We start from the raw sequence: 14,074 nt of genomic DNA on the forward strand, positions 1-14,074 counted from the left end.
GCTGCCGTCTTGGGCCAGGTGTCTGTGTTTGCCCCATGCTCCTGCAGGGGAGGAGTAGCTGTGGTGCAGGGCAGCTCTGTGCCTCTCTGCTTGCCCTTGGCAGAACCCAGGGGCTCCAGCACGTGTGGGTTTGATGGGGGAGTCCTGGGGGGTCTTTTGTGTTCCTTTCCCTCCCCTAAATAGAGCCCTTGCATCATCCCTGGGAAGCACTGATGCTTCTTTGACAGAGAAGGACCCAGTCCTGAGGCTACAGTCGGCCTCTCCTTGTGCTGCCTTCTCCTGGTGCCCGGGACCACCTGAGCACTGAGCTGCTCTGAGCGACTGTCCCAGCTGCTGCGGGACAAACAAGCTGGTTCCTGCTCTCAGGCCAGCTGGCTGGACGGTGTCACATGGACCCTGCTGCTGCCAGAGTATCCCCTGAGCCTGCCCATGCTTACCTGTTTCCCACACCTCTCCTTACACTGACACCTAGGAAGTGAGAGGCCTTTTCAAAATCCCACTTGTAAATGTTGGAGCCGTGTTTTTCTGAACTAATCTCAGAGCTGTTTTGTGCTTCTGCCAAGTCCCTTCTCAGGAAGGCCCCAGGCAGCTCAGGTGGTTCAAGTCGGCACGAATGAGGCCAGGTCTGTGGTCTGCTCCATTGCCCCCCACTGCACCCCAGACGCAGGCGGCCTGCCTGTGCCAGGTTGCAGGAGCAGGGCAGAGGGTGGGGGTGGCCGCTGGGTCAAGCAGCGGCGCTGGAAGATGGGGCACAGACGGCCTCTTTGGTCCCTGATACCTGCAGTGCTCAAACCCACCCATTCCTCAGCACGGAGGTGAGCAAAATAGATTCCGCAGACGCAGCAAGTGGGAGCAGCAGGTGAGAGCAAGACCATCGCTGACAGGCAGACGGATGGTTCCTTCCTCTTCCCGAGGGGCTGGTGGGGAGTTCAGCCCGCTGCCCCTGCTGAGAGCTCCGGGAAGAGCAGCCACCACTACCTCTGAGGCCCTGCTTTTATTCTTCTGTTTTTGCTGAGAAATATAAGTCAAGTAATTTGCAGCCCTTTATGTAACAACTGCTTTTGGAAAAGAGCATGTCAGACACATCACTGACATCATCTTTCAGATATTCATATGGTGTAGGCATCGCTTTCTCGTCCTTTCCAGCTCTCTCTGGTACATTCATTTGGGGGTGGTAGGAGACTGGGTATGACTGGAGTGACTTCCTGCCCTGCTGTCCCTTGGCAAAGTCTAGATGTTCATGGCCAGTAGATGCCGGGGGCCTCTTCTCCCAGGCGTACCTGTCAACGGCCTTCAGATCATTCAGGGGTTTTGCAACAACTTTTATTTTTAATCACCTATAGCAGGGACTTGGGAGTCTTGTGAATGAGGACTCAGACATCCACAACTGTATCTGTGTTTGTCCCGTCTCATTGTTACCCGCTGCCCGTGTACCATGTGCACCCTGGTCCTAGTGCCCTGGGAAGAGAGAAGCAGACTCATGGACTCTCAGACCTGGTTCTGCTTCTGGTGTGAAAGAGGCATCTCCTCCGTTGTGCCCGGGCCTCCTTGTCTGCCTCTGCTGCATTCCCTACAGGAAGAAGCCCGCTGTCTCCTGAGCTTCTGTGGGGTTGGGGGCTCCCACTGCCAAAGTGTGCCTCTGCCCCCCAGAGAGTCTCCCCCTCCCCACAGCTCTACCCTCCGAGGTGTGCAGATGTCTCCTCAGACCTCTTCTAGGGGTAGACTTTTATATATGCGCAGGCAGCTGTCTTCTCCAGAGTCTTCGTGTTCCCACGGAAACATTGCCAGGTGCGTCAGCCCCTGCTCCCGTGAGGTGCTCCCGGGCCTCCTCCATCCCATATTTGCATAGCTGGATTAGAAAACAAAAACCATGAGGCTCAGCTGTTTTATCATAGTGACATTTCAACTTACTTGTGGCAGCCCATCCTCCTAGCGTCTGCGGTTGTTTGAGAATCTTGTCTCCGCTTTTATCCGCGGGTCTCCGTATATGTACATTTGGCTGACGGAGCTGAGGAACCAAGACTGGAGGGTCAGGTGAAGTGTTCGGGACCCCGGGTGGCACGCTAAGCCTTCAGGGGCACCTGCTCACAGACCTCAGATGAAGGCACATGCTGCTCATATGACAAGGAGCAAGGTGGCCTGTCTCAATGCCAGGCACACAGTAGGTGCCTCATAAACACCATTGTGGGTGAGTGGTTGTCCAGGCTGTGTGACTGGGAGCCTGATCCGCCCTGTGCACATCCTTTTGTTTGAGGGAAGTGCCTTTCATGAGCGCTCCTTTGTTAGGCCATGTCCGCCGTGTTACATAGTGTGGCCATGAATTAACGATGAGCAACAGCCTTAATTAGACTGTATTAGAAACACAGGTTAAGGAAGAGAAACAGCTGGGAAGCGTGTTCTGATTGTGCAGCCGCTGGTCCCAGTGGTGGGAGTTGGGACGGCGGCACCAACTGCAGGGACAGTTTTCTGGGAAGCAAGTCCTCACCCATTTGGCCCAGAGAGGGAAAATATGCGTTTTCTCAGCACTGCCATCTACTTACGCTGTCAGAGTAAGAAAAAGTGGCTTTGGCTTGTTCCCCTGCTTCCTCAATTTCACATGAAATGATTTTATTTTATGGAAGTGAGTGCTTCAGTAAGCTTCTGCCCGCCAGGCTTGTACTGGGAGGTAGGAAAGGATGAAAAATGCAGCCTAGGTTGGCTGCATCAGGATGTGAAATTGACCATGAACAACGTGATTTATTAATGACCGCTGTTTGTGCCGGTTAAAAGGTGCACACGGCGCCTGGCAAACAGCTCTTGGTCAGGAAGCTCCTGGAGGGGGTTTGGAGCTACCCCTTCCTCTGCATCTCCCTGCTAGATACTTCGTGGAGGCTCAGCCCGTGACAGAGGCCAAATAACCGTGGCTCTGACAATTTTAATAAAAGGGCACTCAGGCATTAGGAGCATGCTCTTAATTTTTTTTTTTTTAAGTTTATATCTGAGAGAGCGCGAGAGTGTATGAGCAGGGGAGGGGGAGAGAGAGAGAATCCCAAGCAGGCTCCATGCTATCCACATAGAGCCCGATGTGGGGCTCGAAGCCACAAACCGTGAGCTTGTGACCTGAGCCAAAATGAAGAGCTGAAAGCTTAACCGACAGAGTCCCCGAAATGCCCCTGGGAACATGCTCTTTAATGGATACAACCTAAGTTAGGCTCTCAACAAGACGAAGGATAAACATGTTCATCAGTGCTTTCTTTGTCCCCATTGACGAAAACGGAGAGATTGCGGCTTCTGAAGACGTGTGACCTAGTGACTTAGTGGTGGATGATGCCGGAAAATAGAACCCTGCTCCTTCTCCCTCCCTGCTGCTACCTTAGGCACCAGGAGTAGAGAATTTACGGAGAGGGACCAGACCAGGAGGCCAGCGCCCGGTGTGGGCCTTTTCCGTCATGTGGCCCAGGTTATGGCTTTGGGAGCTTAGGTGGCCAAGTGGAGTTGGAGTCACACAGCCCTAAGTCTCACTTTGGCATGATGACCAACTAGCTCTTACACCTTGGGAAACTTACTTTACTTCTCTGAGCCTCAGTTTCCTTTTTCTACAAAGTGGGGCTAATAATACCTGCCCGGTAAGGAGGCTGTGAGAATGTGGAGTGCGCCCAGCAAGGTACCTGATAACATAAAGCTCCATAACTGTCTGTCTCCTCTGTTCTCCTCTGAGCCCAGTTTATGAACAACTCTGTTAGTACAAAGTTTTTCCCTCAGAACAGTGGCCTCTAGAACAATGGTTTCCAAAATGTGGCTCTTGGACCAGCAGCATCCACCTCACCTGGGAGTGCGTTAGAAATGCAAATCTCAGGCCCACCGCAGGCCCCCTGGATCAGAGCCGTGTATTCTCTTTTAAGGTGTTCTCCAGGTGCTGACGTGGGCTCACGTTAGAAAACCAGTGCCCTAGGATTTTGTGCTTTAGTTTCATGAACAGATAAGAACCATCCAGTCCTCCTTTCTCATGAAAGGATGTGAAAGAAGCAGCGGAGCCTTTTTTGGAAAAACACTAAGGCCTCGAAACCTGGGTTCGAGACCCAGGTGTGTAAACTATATGGAGGTAAGAAATTGTTATTTAACCCTAACGTGGCCAGAGCCTGTTCCTCAGCCCTTCCGTCCCTATCCCCATGGGTTTGAAAACAGACCCGGCAGTTCACAGGCTTCGAAGCCTGGGCAGCTTTGCTCTTGCTGTGTATCCCTCGATAAGGTAGCCCTCTGATGGGAAAAGGCTCCTGCCCTATAGCCTTATTAAGGTTCCAGCCCTAAATTGAGCTGTTAAGGAAGGTCTCCAGGCCAGGACTGTTTGATGAATGGCTCCGCATGATCTCTGGTCTGGGACTACTGGAGTAAATGAGATTTAAATAAAGCTACCCAGGCGCCTCATCATTCCCCACCCCCCCCATCAGGCCTGAATATTGTTAAAAATAAAGGCTGTCAGGACCTAGCTCTTTTAACAAAGGCAACGGCATGTGAAGTGATTGTGAATAATGAATGAAATGACAGCAGTGAGGCTGGCAGGGTGGTGCAGAGAGCCCCAGGGCGCAGGGACACTGGTCCTTCTCAGACCCCAAGCCGGCACCCTCGGACCAGAGTTGGCTGCCCAAGCTAGCTCTCTAAGGGGAGAAACACTTCACCTCTGCTGGCCTTGGAATAGATGTCACCAATGTACAGGGTAGGGAGCTGGTGTTCAAAATATCTAACAAGTGTAAGGCATGGGCACAGACCAGTCAATCCAAAGAGACGGCAGCCATGTGCCTGGAGCACATGTGTTTACCAGGTGTTTACCTCTTTTGATGTGTTATTAGAGAACGGTCATGAGGGAACAGCTGGGACCATGGCTTTTACTGACTAGCAGGGTAGTGAATCAGCCTGTTAATGTTAGGTAGAATCTCTCTGAGGTGTACTAGCTGAATGTCCACCCTGAGTGTCCCATGTGAGGCAGTGCTCAGTGTCAGTGAGAGCGAGTCTATTCTTTGTTTCCCAAATCCATCAGTCACCAAGTCGTATGACTCTGTCTTCTGCAGTGTCTCCTGGAATCACCTCTTGATTCCATTTCCCCATTGGATATCCTTCTTTGAGCCTACCCATTCACAAAGGCTGTGTGGAGGTTGAAATTCATCAGCCTCCTATCTGTCTTCACCAGGATGGCAATGTGGGCTCTTACATATGCGCCTGCATCCGCAGGGATATGGTTGGATGTGTTGGTGGCATTTAATAATCATAATACATCCTTCACGTTTGCAGGCTTAGGTTTCAACCAAGGAGAGTTTGGGGAGTCAGACTTGTTTCCTTTGTAGCCCAGTGGCTCTCCAGAATAATGAGAACCTCCTCTCTCTTAGAATGAATGGTTTTGAGTCACTGACATTGGTGCTCCATGGGACCAGAAAGGGAGTCCATCTATTCAGCTCTAGGGATCCTCATGCCAAGCTGAGAGTGTTCCTTAACCCAGCAAGGTGACAACTGAGTGGTGGATGAGCAAGAAAGTCAATGGACAACAGGGCGTCAGAGCCTCTGGCTAGAGAACTTGCCTGGGTGGATAGAAGGAGGAAGCTAGGGCATTGTTCATTGTTAATGACAGATAATTATAGATAAAAATAAAAGGACAGGCCGAAATCCTTCGGACTTTTCTCAAAATAGGATTCAGCCTGACATTCTGGACTTGGGATGTGGACTCTGGGCCCTTTTGAGGCACTGTGGCTTCAAGCAAGAATATTAGTATAGGTTAATGATTTCTATCTTGGAGTGTTGTAAGGATTCACAAGACTGTATATTCTTTGTAAACTGTGTAGTAGATTGCATATTCTTTATAAACTACTCACACAATGACAGAGACTATGGTGCTGGGGGACTGGGAGCAAGGGCAGGAAAAAGCCTTCCCTGCAAAGTTTGTTCATGCGCTGGTCACCAGCCATTTTCTTCTAAAAACTGTTAGCATGGGGTGCCTGGGTGGCTCAGTCGTTGAGCGTCCGACTTTGGCTCAGGTCATGATCTCGCAGTCTGTGAGTTCAAGCCCTGTGTCGGGCTCTGTGCTGACAGCTCAGAGCCTGGAGCCTGCTTTGGCTTCTGTGTCTCCCTTCTTCTCTGCCCCTCCCCCACTCATGCTCGCGCGCGCGCGCGCTCTCTCTCTCTCTCTCTCTTCTTTCTGTCAAAAATAAATAAACATTAAAAGTAAGTAAGTAAGTAAATAAATAAATAAATAATAAAAACAGTTAGCAGTAGGATGTGGCCTTTGAAAAAGCCCTGTTAAAGCCAAGATGGTGGTCACAGGCTTAGGAGTGTTGCCCAAACTGACAGCTGAGTGAGCCTTTGATGGGGTAATTGATAGCTCATACACAATTCAGCGACTCAATTAACTCCTCTCCCATTAGGAAGGATTGATTTCTTCCCTGGGATAGGGATTTGTGCTGATTCAGCTGCTGAGTGTGTCCGCATAGTTAAGTAAAAGCTCTTAGCATTCTCCTCCCACTCAGAGGGCCCAGTGGAAGAGAGCATGATTAGGGGAGCCCACTGCTCGGTCCTCCATGCAGCCTGTCCTCCTGCCCCTAGGGAGTTGAAGGATTGCAGACCACCGTCATCTCAAAAGTGAATTGTTCTTGCATCTGCATCTTTTGTTTGAATACCTTAGGGCGTATATGGCCTAGCAGCAGAAAACTGCAAGTCTGTGATTCGGTAATGTTCCAGTGTTATCTTAAAATTTTTTTTTTTCATTTTTGAAAATTTTTTTACAACTTTGAGATTGAGAAATCATCTGCATAGTAAAGTACCATTTAAGGTCTTTTTCAGTTATATATACCCTTGAAAACATTCCCGTAATCAAGATGCAAAACGTTTTCATCATCCTCAAAGATTCCTAGTGCTCCCTTTGTAATCTGTCCCTCCCTCTCTCCTAGCCCCCCGGCAACCACTAAGGAGCTTTTTGTTACTCCAAATCAATTTTCGTTTTACATAAATGGAATGATATGGTATGTATTATTTTGTCAATGGCTTCTTTCAGCATAGAATTGTCTACTGTGGTAAATTATGTATAACATAAAATTCAGCATTTTGGCCGTTTTTAAGTGAACAGTTCACCGGTATCAAGCACATTCACGTTGCTGTGCAGCCATCACCGCTGTCTGTCTCCAGAACTGTTATAATCTTGCAAAACGGAAGCTCTTGCACCATGAAACAATAACTCCAGTAAGTCCCCTAGTTCCTAGCCACTTCCATTCTACTTTTGGTCTCTAGGAATCTGAATCCTCTAGGTCCCTCGTGTATAGTATTTGTCCTTTCGTGTCTGGCTTATTTCATTTAGCATAATGTCTTCAGGGTTCATCCATGTTGTAGCCTATGACAGGGTTTCCTTGTTAAGGCTAACATTCCACTATATGTACAGACAACATCTTGTTTATTCGTCTGTGAGGGGACACTTGGGTTGTTTCCACCTTTTGGTTATTGTACGTAATGCTAGTGTGAACACTGGTGCACAAATCTCTCTGCTGGTTCTTTGAATTCTCTTGGGTATGTATGTGATAATTCTGTGTTTAATTTTTTTTTAATGTTTTTATTTATTTTTGAGACAGAGACAGAGCATGAGCAGGGGAGGGGCAGAGAGAGAGGGAGACCTAGAATCCGAAGCAGGCTCCAGGCTCCTAGCTGTCAGTGCAGAGCTTGATGAGGGGCTCGAACCCGTGAACCACAAGATCATGACCTGAGCTGAAGTCAGACGCTTAACCGACTGAGCCACCCAGGCGCCCCTCTGTGTTTAATTTTTCAGGAACCTCCCTACTGTTTTCCACGGTGGCTGCAATCATTTTACAACGTTACCTTTTAAACAAAGGTGTTCATTAGACTTCTTGTTCTGATTATCCCATCACTTTCCAGAAAACCAATCTGATATATTCTTTGACTTGTCACGGCCCTGCATGATGATGGTCTTTTCCTTCACTGTTCTGAGCCTCGGCCTTTCCAGTCTTTTCAGACTGATGTAATTGCTCAGAAAATTGCTCAGCCATAATAACCTCAAGTAAAATTACACTGCTTGCTTTCTTTTAGCTATAGACATTTCCCTCTGTGTCCTACCTATTCTCATTAGATGTAGTTATTATACAACTCACCAGTGTCCTATTAACAATATGATCCAACCACCTCCATCCTGTTAACTCCATCTATTATACCATCTACATTGATCTTCTTAATTGAATCTGTTGTGCTGTATATCCTACTTATGTGCATTATCTGTCAAGTAATATGCCCTATTAACTATATTACCCAATCTTTTGCAACTGTCGTCTGGCTTGCTGGATTCCTGTTTGTGATATGTCCAGTGCTGCTTAGGTGTCATCTGCTAAAACTGTTCAGCTGTTTCGATCTTAACAGGTCCAGGTATCAAAAGCCCACTGGGACATATCACTGAGTCTGGGAGCTTAGCCATGAATATGCTGAGTGTGCAGGGGGCTTGGCCTTAAAGTACTGTCTTAAGAAGGATCTTTTCCTTTGACTAATATCATACTTTCCACCAGGCTTTATGAGCTACGTTAATGGAACGTGTGCGCGTGTGTGGGTCTGTATGTCTGCGTGCGCACGCGCAGGGTTGGGGATGTGGGGGTATGGGAGTTGACCGGACGCTGTAGATCGGAAATCCTGGTGAGAAAGGAGAGCCTGGAAGGAGAACACAGAGTGGGGAAGGGCCAGGGGTAGTGAGGGCTGCAGGGTGAGGTCTGTGTTCATTTGTCAGGGAAGAACCCTTGTTGACACCATCTTTTTTGTTAACGGATGACAAGCCTGGATGACTGCATCATAGCAAACGTTGAACGTTGCCAGAATGCCAGCCCATCCCAGTGTCTTATTCTGTGATCATCTGAGCCCTGATAAAGAGGAGGCTCTTCCCTAAGCAACCCCCCCACACTTGGATCACATCAGTGCTTCGTTAGCAGCTGCCACAGTCAAAGACCCTGTGCCTACAGGCACCCCACAGAGGGTGATGTTGATGTCTGATGTCTAGGAGAGGACCAGAAACACAGAAAATGCTCATGAAACGCTGGTTGAAGGCTGTGGAAGGGTGACTTGTGGAATCTGTCTTTTCCTTACCATCACATATCTTGCTCCTGAGGTCAGGAAAAGGTAAGGGGTCTTTGGCTGCCATCCAGTATACACTGGGGTTACTATCTGTAGGAACACTCATGTTAAAAAGGCCAGAAAGCTATGTATTCGTAACTGCTTCATACACTGTACATGTAGACTTCTCAGATGGTTCTGTAGTAATTCTTTGCATTTTTGAAACGCTTTTTATTTATCTTTTAAATGTTTATTTTGAGAGAGAGGGAGAGAGCACGCACAAGCGTGTGCACGTGTGATCGGGGGAGAAACAGAGAGAGAGGGCGAGAGAGGGTCCCGAGCGGGCTCCACGTTGTCAGTGTAGCTCCTGATGTGGGGCTTGATCCCACAAACCTTGAAATCATGACCTGAGCTGAAATCAAGAGTCTGATGCCTAACTAGCTGACCCACCCAGGTGCCCCTTGAAACACTTTTTAAAAGCACTGTCAAATCTGTGATCTTATTTTATTTCATGTGCTTCTGTTTATCTTTGATTTCCCATTGTGTAGATGGAGAAACGGAAGCCCTCCTAGGGTCTCGTAGGAGAGTCAGGATTACAAGTCTCCTAACTGCTGTCTGCCTGCCTCTGCAAATGACATACAGTTAATGGTAGAGGGAATTTTCACAGCCCAGCTGTGGTCCAAACTGAATACGTGTACGCCTCACTTCTGGGCAGCGTTAGGGCTGTTCTTCCTTCCAGTTCTGTGTGCTGGCCGGAAGCTTTCACGGGGATGTGAAAGCTTTGTGGCCATGGGGCTGGACACAGCTGTCCAATGTCTCAGGCCCAGCTTTGTGTAAGTAAAACATCCCCATTCTCCCACCTCCATAGCCAGCCTTCGGGTTCTGTGTTTACCAAACACCTGCCAATGTGTCACCCTAAACACAGCTGAAGTCTGGGACTGCTTTCTGTGCCCAAAGCCCCCTCCCTGATTTCTGCTCCCTGAGCCCACTGAGGAGCAGATGTTGACAGGACTCCTGGCATCTGTGTCTGGGCCACAGAGGTAAGAGATCAGAGGGCCTCCAGGCAGGATGGGTCCACTTTGAAGTTTGAAAACGTACTTGGCTCTACTGGGCTGAATAGTGCCCCCCAAATTCATGTCCATCTGGAACTTCAGAATGTGACTTCATTTCGGAAATAGGGGTTTTGCTGATGTAACTAGTTGAGTGTCTTGAGAAGAAGTCATCCTGGATTTAGAGTGGGCCCTAAATCCAATGACCGGCTTCCTTATAAGAATAGAGGACACAGAGGTACATAGGAAAGAAGGACACGTGAAGACAGAGACGGAGATTGAAGGTGTGTTGCCATAAGCCAAGGAATGTCTGGCGTCATCGAAAGCTGGAAGAGGTAAGGGAGCAGTTCCCTTAGAACCTTTAGAGAGAGATGGCCTGCAACACCTTGATTTCAGACTTCTAGCATCTAGAAGTATGAGAGAATAAATGTCTGTTGTTTGAAGCCACTAAGTTTGTGGTCGTTTGTTCCAGCAGCCACAGGAAACAAATACACTGGCTGAGTAGCAGACAGTAGGTAGGACTGTAGGGCTGGTCCTAGAGCCAGGCTTTTGTGAGTCCTCTGCTCCCCTCGCTTGTCTTGCCTTGAGGGCCTGGGAGAATTCTGGTGCCAAGCTAGTCTAAGGAGGCAAGTTTGAAATGAGTTCAGAGGAAGACCGGAGCTGGGCCTCTCTGTTGTCACTCGAATTTTGGTGGAGAAAGACTTCTGCGCCCTCTCTCCAGCATTATTGCCACCTTTCCTTAGTGCCCACCGTAGACCAGGCACCATGCGGGCCTTTACATCATTTCACACCTTCCTTCCTTATGTCTTAAGTCAACTCGGGGCATTATAACAAAATACCATGGACTGGGTGGCTTAAACAAGAGACTTTATTTCTTATAGTTCCAGAGACTGGAGAAGTCCAAGATCAAGGTGCCAGCTGATTTGGTTCCTGGAGAAGACCATCTTCCTGACTTCTATATAGTCACCTTCTAACTGTGCCATTATATGGCAGACAGAGAAGCCAAGCTCTTGGTGTCTCTTCTTTTTTTTTTTTTTTAATTTTTTTTAACGTTTATTTATTTTTGAGACAGAGAGAGACAGAGCATGAACGGGAGAGGGTCAGAGAGAGAGGGAGACACAGAATCTGAAACAGGCCCCGGGCTCTGAGCTGTCAGCACAGAGCCCGACACGGGGCTCGAACTCAGACTGTGAGATCATGACCCAAGCTGAAGTCGGACGCTCAATCGACTGAGCCACCCAGGCGCCCTGACTTGGTGTCTCTTCTTATAAGGGCACTAATCCCATCCTGGTCCCACCCTCATGATCTGACCTCAACCCATTTACCTCCCAAAAGCCCCACCTCCAAATACACGCTGGGAGTTAGGGCTTCAACATATGAATTGGCAGGGGGAGGCAATCAAGTTCATGGCATCTTATAAAGACTCTTAATAAAGTTGCTCTATCCTTTTAGTTTTACATTTGAGACTCATTAAGTTGCTCAAGGTCACGCAGATGGCAAGTAACAGAGCCAAGATTTGAACTGATGTTTAATTTTACTTCAGAGTTTGCACATTTAACCACTGTGCTATATTAATTGAACTTTTATTAATACTAATAAGCAGCTGACTGTTGACATGGTAGGAAGAGAGCCTGTAGAGTAGCAAGACCATCTGGGGCTCCCCCTGCAGCCTCCCTACTTCTGTCCTTACCCTGCCTGCCCCTCCCCAAGCAGGAGCCACAAACCCATGATCCATGTTCCTGGGGTGGCCTGTGATACACTTCTGGCAGTCTCTCTGGCAGCTTATCTCTGTCCCTTTCCATCTACCACACTCTTGCTCACCCCACACGGCCCAGTTGAAATGTGCTCTGTATACATCATTATCTAGCACACAGTGCATGGCTCATAAATCCCAGTAGTGTGTGTGTCTCTTTCCTGAGCTGGAGTGGGATCACCTGTTTTGGCATCTGGTACCTTCCATAGCACCTCTGGATCTCCAGAGCACCCAAGAAATATTTGAGTAAGTGAAACATGTAGAAGCCATGGAGATGATTAAGTGACAAGTACTCAGCAGAAAGGGCTGTTAATTGAGGAGGAGGAGGGAAAGGAGGAGGAGAAGAGGAAAGAAAAGAACATCAGATATTCTAAGACAAGTACTTATAGAAGGAACCACTAAAAGCTTTGAGTTTTGAAAGCAAATGTTTAATTTAGGCTCTCCCTTCTGTGTGCTTACAGATGGCACTCAATTCAATATGACGGCCAATCTATATTTTGAGATTTACTGTGGGTCTTGTGGACTTTTCTTCTTTTTTGATTATTAAATGCTTTAGTTTTCTAAATAGGTATTCTTTAAAAGCTTGTTCTATTTCTAAATATAACTCCCATTTGAGATAGTGTACTCTTCATTTTATGCTGACCCCAGTGGGAATGTAGGGTTCGGGTTGTTGGTGTTCCAGTTAGAGCACACTTTCTGGGAGGTGTGTGTCTAAATGTGTCAACCGAGGCCTGTGTTTCTTGGGTTGCCTTCCCCAAAGGGGGAGAGTTTGCACCCATGGGAGGTCCCACCCCAGGCATTTCTAACTGCTCTTCCATCTCTGCCCTCCCCCTGCAGGCTGGCCGTATGTGACACTCTCTGTCCTGGGATTCCTGTACTGCTACTCCCATGTGGGCATTGCCTGGTCCCAGACATACTTGGTGGACTAAAGCTGCCTGGCCCATGCCAGCCCTTACTGCTGGCCTCCGAGCAAATGGTGCTTCACCCTGACCTCGCACACCAGATAACCTCCGAGGGACCAGTGCTTGATCTGTTCATCTTTTGTTGAAGTTACCTCACTCCAAGACTGGAAGCTGGAGCTCTCATAGAAAATTGACAACCAGAGAGGCTTCTAACTTTGGGGAGCTCATCTCCCCCATCATTTTCCTGCTGAGTAAGCAGGGGTCCAGAGCAGGAGAATCTTGCTCAGCTGCACATGGTGACGTTGTGGTCTAGAACCCAGGCCCAGTGGCCCTTTGGGTTCTTTCTACTTTACCAAGAATTACATGCAATAGACGTTTCTCGATTAGAGCACAGAAATCCTGATAGTGATAAGGCCTGTTCTCCACTGAGCATCCTTCTGAAACATTTTGGTAACATGTAAATGACCTCTTCCCTATGTCCGCAGTATGGTCGCTAGAACCAGCACTGGGGTCTGAGTTTCACACTTCAGTTCCCCAGCATGGCGGGGACAATGTCATGTTTCTAGTTACCCAGTCAAAGAACATACAACATGTCCTCTGGTTTCCAAGGGGTCAGTACAGAAGACCAGTTCTTTAAACACTACCCAGGTGACTGACACTTGGATGCTTTGTGCCCTAGATTTACTGAGAAGTATAAATATGGCAGTTCCTCTAGCAGACAGTTAATCTTCATTTCCCAATATAGAAGCAGAATTAAGAAACCAGGAGATAGTGTGTCCACAGACAGGTGCTATCTGGTAAGTGACAAAGGGTAAGCATGGTATCCTGTGGTCTTTTCTCCTCTCCGTGCAAGTAAGCTCCAGCAGTCATCTTCCTACTCAGTGGTTTACACTCAGTAGTTCACGTTGTTTTGTTTTGTTTCAAATAAAATGGAGCCTTTCCTATCACATTGATAATTTACATAGTTGTAGAATCATTTTGAATTATTTTTTTTTTAATTTTTTTTTTCAACGTTTATTTATTTTTTGGGACAGAGAGAGACAGAGCATGAACGGGGGAGGGGCAGAGAGAGAGGGAGACACAGAATCGGAAACAGACTCCAGGCTCTGAGCCATCAGCCCAGAGCCTGACGCGGGGCTCGAACTCACGGACCGCGAGATCGTGACCTGGCTGAAGTCGGATGCTTAACTGACTGCGCCACCCAGGCGCCCCTTGAATTATTTTTTGAGGAAAATGCTTAAAATCGAAACACGTAAGTCTCAATTATTCATTTTTTTGGAAAGTGATGACAGGCCACTGACCCAAGTGGTAGA

General features: G+C 48.0%; 1 protein-coding gene across 3 annotated transcripts in view; it reads left to right on the forward strand.

Moving 5' to 3' along the window:
* HHAT (hedgehog acyltransferase) overlaps positions 1-12,962 on the forward strand; it is a 299,112-nt gene extending 286,150 nt beyond the window's left edge. For all 3 annotated transcript variants that reach the window (XM_047077282.1, XM_047077283.1, XM_047077284.1), the window contains one exon: positions 12,697-12,962. In XM_047077282.1, coding sequence (XP_046933238.1) covers positions 12,697-12,788 — 92 coding nt within the window. In that variant the 3' untranslated portion in view covers positions 12,789-12,962. The remainder of the gene's footprint in view (positions 1-12,696) is intronic.
* Positions 12,963-14,074: the final 1,112 nt, after the last annotated feature.

The sequence above is a fragment of the Lynx rufus genome, unplaced genomic scaffold, assembly GCF_022079265.1.
Source record: "Lynx rufus isolate CCGP_SWC_20201006 ecotype Redwood Valley unplaced genomic scaffold, mLynRuf1.p SCAF_15, whole genome shotgun sequence".
Classification (NCBI taxonomy): Eukaryota; Metazoa; Chordata; class Mammalia; order Carnivora; family Felidae; genus Lynx; species Lynx rufus.